Source organism: Atheta coriaria, unplaced genomic scaffold (assembly GCF_025399875.1).
Source record: "Atheta coriaria isolate IRGN ID8LTWV9N9 unplaced genomic scaffold, Caltech_Dcor_3.1 hic_scaffold_7_pilon, whole genome shotgun sequence".
NCBI lineage: Eukaryota > Metazoa > Arthropoda > Insecta > Coleoptera > Staphylinidae > Dalotia > Dalotia coriaria.
This window is the reverse complement of record NW_027045449.1, coordinates 8444697-8453729: the sequence shown is the minus strand read 5'-3', so window position 1 is coordinate 8453729 and position 9033 is coordinate 8444697. Positions and strand designations below refer to the sequence as shown.

The 9033-nt window shown below is 36.2% G+C and overlaps 1 protein-coding gene across 1 annotated transcript in view; it reads right to left on the bottom strand.

The window, feature by feature from the left end:
- Positions 1–5967: 5967 nt before the first annotated feature.
- LOC135796013 (protein tincar-like) overlaps positions 5968–9033 on the bottom strand; it is a 52389-nt gene continuing 49323 nt past the window's right edge. Inside the window, exon 11 of the mRNA XM_065307872.1 lies at positions 5968–8924. Coding sequence (XP_065163944.1) covers positions 7947–8924 — 978 coding nt within the window. The 3' untranslated portion in view covers positions 5968–7946. The remainder of the gene's footprint in view (positions 8925–9033) is intronic.

The window sequence follows — 9033 nt, the reverse complement described above, 5'->3', positions numbered from 1 at the left end:
ATGACGAAAACAATACACGATGATTAATTGCATAATTGAAATCTGAAAACGCGTGGCTGGTAGTGAGGCGCGCTCGCGGACCACGCGGTGAAACGACTGCGGTATGTGCTGCGCGTGGCCCGGTACAAGGCAGGTATGGTATCTCGCGATAATACACGTCAGCCGAACAAAAAAGTTGTTTGTAAACAAACATAGTAGTAAACATTTACTTGAGAAGACGAAAGTAAAAAATTCACAATATTGAAATAACACACATACACGAAATCAACTATTACTTTAAATATATCTCGGCATAAGAAAAGAATATATGTATTGGTTTTTGGATGCAATAAAGACGAGGAACTACAGGAATTTGAAATTTACCAATACAAATAAATAATTTATTGTCTTCTAATTGTCTTCGTATAAGTTTACTGTAGTCCTTAGTTAATTAAATAATTGCTGTTCACAACATCGCGACTAATTTAAATATTCTCTATAAAATAAAGTATTAAAATCGGAAAAATTTAAAATGAAAAAAATTTATAACAAAAAACTACAAGAGGCGGTACAGCCCCTTTTTCCCAGTTTTTTTTTTATCAATTCCGAACAGCATAATTTATATTTTATATTTTATGAATACGACTCACTGCCGCTCCTTCAAACAGTGCCCTGAACACGAGTCACTTCTACCGCAGCCCTTGTACGGTGCCCTGAGTAAGAGTTTATACTACCATTGCCCTTGTACGGTGCCCTGAACACGAGTCACTTCTACCGAAGACCTTGTACGGTGCCCTGAATACGAGTTACTATTACCGCTGTCCTTGTACGGTGCCCAGAACACGAGTCACTTCTACCGCAACCCTTGCACGGTGCCCTGAATACGAGTTACTATTACCGTTCCCCTTGTACGGTGCCCTGAACACAAGTCACTTCTACCGCTGCCCTTGTACGGTGCCCTGAATGTGAGTTACTTCTACAGTCACCCTCTACGGTACTCTGAACACGAGTCACTTCTATTGCCACCCTGCTACGGTACATCGAATGAGACTCAACTAAATCAACAAAAATTTCACAAAACCCTTCTTGCTCTATCATAATCCGATAAAAATTTGAACATTTCACAAAGATTTTCCGCAATATGATTCGTTTTCGCGAGCTATTGCAACAGGCAGGTGAAATGTGATAAAACATTTGACCGAATAATATAACTTAATTATTAACTTACCAATGCAGTGCTTATCGGATTGCAAGGGTACGGCAAGTACTGTAATTAAAAGAAAACATAAGTAAAACAAAAAATGGTTGTTTGTAAAGTAGGTTTACGATCGAGATGTTTACGTGATAACGTCTTATTGGTGATATAAGTTTTGTTTGTTGCAATTGTTGTAACACTTCACTTGCACTTCACATTTTGTTTTACTGTTAGGCTCCCCGCACACTACAAACTTTTTATCGGCCGATAAAACATTCAACGAAAACTTAACCGCACGAGAAAATCTCCATTCGTTTGTATGCCGCTAGAGTGAGAGAGACGGAAGATCGGTCAACTCACTCAAACGCTATGACTGGCACGGAATGACTGGCAGCGCTCGAGATGAGACGGGAGATCGGTCCGTCTCTCTCTGGTTATAACGAGAGGGGGGTCGGAATGACTGGCAGCGCTCGAGATGAGACGGGAGATCGGTCCGTCTCTCTCTCGTTATAACGAGAGGGGGGTATACCTGCGATCGACCTCGCTCGTGACACAGTTTCTGAACAGTCACCCAATAAAACGATTTTAAAGACGTTATCACGTCAAAAACATTTCATACAATATGATAATATTATATTCACACATCGAAGAAAACAAACTTTCTATGCTGAGTATCGCAATGGTCAGATTAAAGTAACTTACTCAAGCCCGAATTAGTCTCCGATTGATCTAGCGACCGACCACGTCCCACCATAATCGAAATATTTGATTTGAACTATAAACATCAGAAGCAAGCAAAAAAAAACATTTATGCACATTAAACGCACAATTACTTATTATGAAACCACTGCAGATGCATATTACGACTAAGTCGATTGATGACCGAATATACTCGTAATGCAAACTTTGAAAATTGAAGTCTGATAAAACGAAATTCGTTGCGCGATATTCGTCTGGATACGCCAGAGACCAGCACGAAACTAGCTGCAATCCATCAATAGGGATGCCGAAACCGTGCACGCAAGGATGGAACAGTTCACAATAAGACTCTATGCCTGCTGCATAAACCCGGCAGGTAAAAGCAATAGATGCGCAAAGCCGGCGGCGCGTCGATGACACTCAACCTTGAGCACGAATTGCAATAGACAGGGTATCTGTGATAAGAACTAAACTAAAATGTGCTGCACGCGACAGCGCGACGAGAATCTTATGCGTAGCATCTCGCACGGCGAATGCGATAAGAAAGTGGTTTATACACAAACGCAGCTAATAAAACTGTCTTCAAAACTAATACAATTCTATTTTATGATTTTTAGTTTATGCAAGTGAACTAAAATTTAAATAATGAAATTATGATTTATGATTTGAGTTTTATTGAAGCATTTAGATTTCCGCAAAATATATCAATTTTATAATTGCAAGAAATCAGAAAACCAGACGCTATGAATTATACAAATTTTACTTACCAGTGTATTGAACACCGCAAATCAAATGTGAGTAGATACTGAAATAAAGAAAAAACAAAACATTAGTTATACAATTTCGGACAATGAGTTCCGGCGGAATCCAAAGATAATTAATCATAAATTTCGTCTTGTTCTCCATAATTATTTAAATTAGTATTCGTACCAGGTAATACATTAAGCCAACGAGTTGTGCAGAAGTCAAAAATGGTTTGCACAAGTCCAAAATATTATTTATAAGCACACACAAAGTCTGCCGGCCGGCGTCCGACGATAACCGATCAGAAATCCACGATAAAATGTAATAAACACACAAAATATTGAATTCCGAAGATTACATACGCAATAAATATTTACCGAATGACCAAACACGGCAATTACCACTAAATTCAATAAAATATAAAGCAATGTACCGAATTTACAACGAGAAACACGAATACTAGGCGGAGTATACTCGTACTTATCTGCCGCACGAAGTAAGAGCTGCGTGCCGGCATCACAACTGTGCACGTCGACTTTCACTCGCAGGAATATTTTTAGTTAAAACATGCATCGTTGCGCTACCTGAGAATACTTTATTGTACTTCCAGAAAATACCAAGCGTTTCAAAAAGTGTGGCGTACATATGAGGCAGTGAGCGTTTGCCTATGTATCAGTGAGTGGTAACGCACTTAAGTGGCCGTGTCCGTGTATCACACGTACACAAGAGTGCGTAATACGCACTGCGTATGCACTACCCTATCTAAACAAATAGCAATTTTTACACATAACTCAAAACATCAAATATAGAAGTCAATAGGACACACTTATTCAAAATAAATTAATTTAATTATAATATTATTATTATTATTTTTTTATTATTATTATTAAAAAAAACTCGTCCGGAAAAAAATTACAAATAAATGCGACCGAAAATAATTTTACAAAAAAAAAAATTCGACCAAAAAAAGTTTACATAATAATTGGATCGAAAAAAATGTTAACAAAAAATTACGACCGAAAAATTTTTACAAAAAAAAATCGATCGAAAAAATGTTGACCAAAAAATTCGACCGAAAAAAGTTTACAAAATAATTCGAGCGAAAAAAATGTAACCATAAAATTCGACAGAAAAATTTTAAGTAAAAAAGTTCGACCCTGTTGTTTGACCAAAAAATATTTTAAGAAAAAAGTTGGAGTAAAACAGTTATATTTTGAACCTAATTTCAGGGCACTTCTGGACAAGTTAAAAGGTTGAAAGGATATGCATGGTGTACATAAACTCTTGAACTCTAATATAACAGTAAGAAACTTTAGGAAAGTCAGTTAATTCAGGAAATACAGGGCGTTTTCCACACCATGTTTTTAACATTCCAAAATATTGCCAACATTTGAAGGGCGTTTGAGGGCACTTCCAAAAGGTTTAGAAAATTGAATTAAAATGCGTCGAAAAGAGGGTCATTTGGACTATAATATGGCGTAAAGAAACTTACAGAATATGTATTAGTTTAGGAGATTCCGGGCGTTTTCCAGGCCTTGTTTTCAAATATTTATAAAATTGCCAACTTTTGAAGGGCATTTTAGGGCATTTTTAAAAGGTTTAGAAGATTGAAATATAATGCATCGAAAAGAGGGTCATTTAGACTATAATATGGCGTAAAGGAACTTAAAGAAAATGGATTTGTTCAGGAGATACAGGGCGTTGCCTACACTATGTTTTCAACTTTTTATAAAATTGCTTACTTTTGAAGGGCATTTTAGGGCCTATTTAGGAAAGCAGCAAACAATTCCCTTCAAAATGGAAATCAAAAGTTCAGGAAGGAAAAGACCCAAAACCAACAAAGCAATCTATTTGTCAAGTGAAGCAGGGGTACAGAAATGGAAAGGATGTTACGAAAAGAAAATAATTTATAATAAAATGATGTTTTACTATGAAAACATTCGAAAATTTATCAAGGAGATAACCCACAATTCAAATAAAACGCCCACTTTGAAGTACGAATAAACGACGGCCGACGGATCGGCATAACTATACATAAACTCACGGTTTACTAAACAACAATTGCTTATGAATTACGAATAGAGTTGCCGAATTACTGATATATTATTGTAGCGACCATATATGAGGGTTACGCGTAAAGAAAACAAAGATTCGAGCTATAATTATCATGTTTTGCTAGAGGAAACTTGTGACACAACGCGTATTGAAGGCGACAATTTTCCGGTTACTTTTACTTACATGACATGGTAGCTCTTGTATTTGCAAATTGAGGATCAATAAGGTCTAGTCCAAAATTGAGTATCGTATAACTCCACAGGCAAAAGAACAATTACCGACGGCCGACGGAACCTCACACGCGTACCGATGAACATCATTTATGAACGTTTAACGCATACAAACGAACAAGCAAAACTCCGTTCACCCCCGATTCTTATATATGTGGTCAATTTTTCATAGTATATAAACCGTTCTGCATAATTATGATCGAAAGAAACAAACCCAGTCGCCATGACACGCACGATTCACGTCCGAAATAAAACTTCATGTGCACAGCCGACGGCGACTACACGCGGCCACTATCAGCTTGCGATAGGCTTGCTGAATGCGACTCTGGTGGCTAAACAAAACTCACAACGTTGTTTATAAATACAAAAATCTACAAATATTCGTGTGCAGGACAAACAGAAATCAACTACATTATAGGAGAAAATCTTAAATTCAAAACGGACCAAAACTTACATAATTCGACGAAATTTTAGAGTGATATCACAAGAAATTTAATCCGATGGAACATCACACGAACACTGAACTCCACGATTGATAAATGTTTATCGCGTGCAATCACACTAGCAAACCTCAGTTCACGATCAATTCCAGTATATGTTGTGGAATGTATATATAATATAAAACGATTTTATTAATTATGATAGAAACACTATATATAACAACACTAGACGAGCACGCGTGACTCATTTGATGACCGAAATCGAACTGGATGTGCACCAAACTGCACACAGCTAACAATCACAACACGCGGTCACTGCGATACGCAGTGGGATGCGCCCGGTGAACACAACAAAAAAATGTTTACATACCTGCACAGATATTTGCTTATTTACTATGACAGCATTACTAGTTTTGGCACTACAAGTGCGCTGCCCTGGATTTCTACGTTCTTTTGAAAATTGTTCTTAAAATCTAATTTAGATATCGAAACAAAACATGTAAAAAAGGATTCCTTACACCATTCTGATTCAGATTAGAAATCTCCGACAAATCTCCGAGTTGTAGTTCAACTTGGCCTGTACCGATTTTTACCCAACTCTGAAATAAAACTCAGTCAAATCAAATTGGTTATTAATTTTATATTTTCAACATTCAACTAAATGTACAAAAATGTCATCAACCATGCCTTTGAATACATGAATGCGTAAATTTATCCTTTGTTTCATATTTTCCGTTCTTCATTCTGGTCGACCATTCTCCAATCTTCAAGTTAATATCTACGAATGAACATCTGTATTCATACATAAATCGTACAATTTGTAATCGTAGCACACTTTATATTCATATAATCGTATCAAAATGATATAAACTCATCGAAAACATTCATATGTCTATATTTATTTTAAATATTATGTTAATGCTTGTCCTTTTACTTCTTGCTACATTCCACCAATGGTTCTATTTCTGCTTTGTGAAGAATTCTATAGAACTAGTAAATAAATGGCAAATTTCAGTGTAGTGTCAAAATAAAAAAGGGAGAACAATAGTTATACATAACCATTCAGTAATATAGTCATATACTAAGTAATATTCGTACATTTTTACTCTTTGCTCAAAATAAATGCATAAATTTCTTTCAAAATTTACTTAGATGCGAATAGGAAAACATTGAGACAGCACCCAGTATATTGTGTGATGAACAAGAGATCAAGTAGAATATGTTTATATAGTAATAAATTTTGGTTTGTCTATTAGTAGAGTTTTGTAGTAATGCATTGAAGTTATTTCTTTGATAGTTATGTCTAGTCCAAGTTAATTTATGTGTATGCATTAGTGTAGACATTGACGTAAACGATTGTTAAAAAGCTATCATGTATCATTATCTCTCATTATCATTAAATGTAACATCTTTGCTCTTTTTAATTGTGTGAGAAAAATAAACTTTCAGCCGATATGCACAATAAATATCAATATATCATTAATTTGGTTCCATCTCAAAACTATGACAGATTTTTGACAGCAAATTACATCTAACCTCATTTCTCCGCCATCTAATTTCTGCTGATTTTATGCGGTAAAAAAGCTACGATATATCTTTGTTAATGTTTAGATATACAAGATATATAAATCGTGTTATCCTTGATATTCTTATTGTTTCTGTATACCATGTATATTATTGTTTCGTCTTTTCATTTTTGGTTTCGCTTAAAATGCATAAAAATTGCTATATTTTTGTTTACAAGTTTGTATTAATCGCTACGCTGCCAATTGTTTCGTTTTAAATGTTAAATGCTTAATGATGGTCTGATTGATGATAATGTGTTTCGATATGATATGAAAGATTTGATGTAATGATGCAATCATGAGGTGATTTTATAAGCTCGCGCTTTTTACTTGAGGTTATGTTAATGTTTAATGTGTAAGCCTTATTATATCTTTATATGTACGGTCAATACTGTAGGTATGCACATTTTAGTTTATCTTTACTTTACGTTTATGTTAAACATGAAATAGATAAATAATCTTATATCAAGTGTTATTCGTCAAGCAATTATTGAAGAGTTTTTCTGCATGAATCTAAACATTGACCTGTTTAGTTTTGATATAGTTTATATCATGAGTATTGTGTGAAAACCATTTGAAATGGGAATGTTAAAGCTAAATAAATCTTTGGTACAATAGCACTACGCAAAACATAATGAATAAATAAATTAATCCTACAATGTTAGTGAGAGTTTTGAGGTGTATAAAATTTACAAGTGCATCAAAAACTCAAACGCATTTAACTTAATGAGATTCTGTAAGCCATCTTAATCAGCCATTTTCTTTGCCTTATAATCTTGACCGTGCCAATGCGTTGCCAACTTAACACGTTTCCGTATCTTTTGGAACTTATATTTACAATACATTACAGTGTCTTTCATCGATCATCCTTTTTTCTTTCCAAATTAATTTAAATTTTAGGCTAAGTTATTTACAAGATAAATATGCGCAGTCATAGGGCAGTGTTATACGAGTCGTCATTTTCTAACCTAATCATTACCTACAATCATAATTGTAGTTTGGTTTGTGCTAAAAGTGACACGTCGAAAAAATTTTCCTTTTACGACTGGTAGTGATACAGTTCGCCGGTGGTCCGATTAACGCCAGTATAGATGGGCTCATTTGTGGGATTGTACCGTACAGTTGGGCCGTTCTGGCATTGTAACCGCTTTATGTATGGATTCTGTGCATTGGCATTATTAAACAGTCGCACACCATTGTGATGTGTCGGTATCGTTGAATGCTGACGTGGGTACACATTGCAACTGTTACCCCCACCTAAATTAGTGGGTATGGCATTCGAAGTGTGTACCGGAAGTGGCATAGTGGAACAATGTGGGTAGTTATTTGTCATCGTGACCACCGGTTGAGTAGGATAGTGTGGTAGAGTTGCCGACGAGGCTTGTATATTCTTCAAATCATCAGTGAAGGAAGTCATGCGCATATTGGTAGCACGACCAAAAGGTTCCTCTTTGATGATAGGCGTTGAAGTTACGTCCGTAGTCTTGGGACGAACAGCCTTTCGCCGAATGACTACCGTCTCGTCATTGGGGTTTTCAAGAATGACGTTATGATCTAAATCAGCTGAGTTTACATAATTCGCGTTACCATTAGGGTTACAATATCCGTATACCGAATTGGTACTAGGAGAGGAAGCAAACTGTTGGAAAGATGCGCTGGTCGGCGGAGCCATGCCACGTTGAAGGGAGCAAGACTTCCACTGAATCTCCTCTTTCATCGGTTGTTGCAAATCTGCTACACTAGTTGCACGTCGCGTATGTTGATTTGTAGTTATACCGGGAACCGTGGACATTGTTGTGGGAGGTGGAGAGCAAGGATACGAAGTCGGAGGATGTTCCGAACTTTCATTAGAATGAATCCCACTTGATGTCTCGCTGTGATTGCTCCCCGGTGGATCAGGAGGAGAGTGTGAACTTTCCGTACTGATTGAATCCGACCGGGGAGTGAACTCTTCATGCGGCATACCAGAGTCCGCTCGTCTTAAACATCTCGGTGTAAGACCAGTTGGTACCACACTCTGTAAAACCATAAAATTGATTTATCAGTATAATTAGTCAATAATAATCAAACTTAATCTAAATTATGATGGTTATAAGAATGATGATGATGTCTAGTGATAAAGTTCT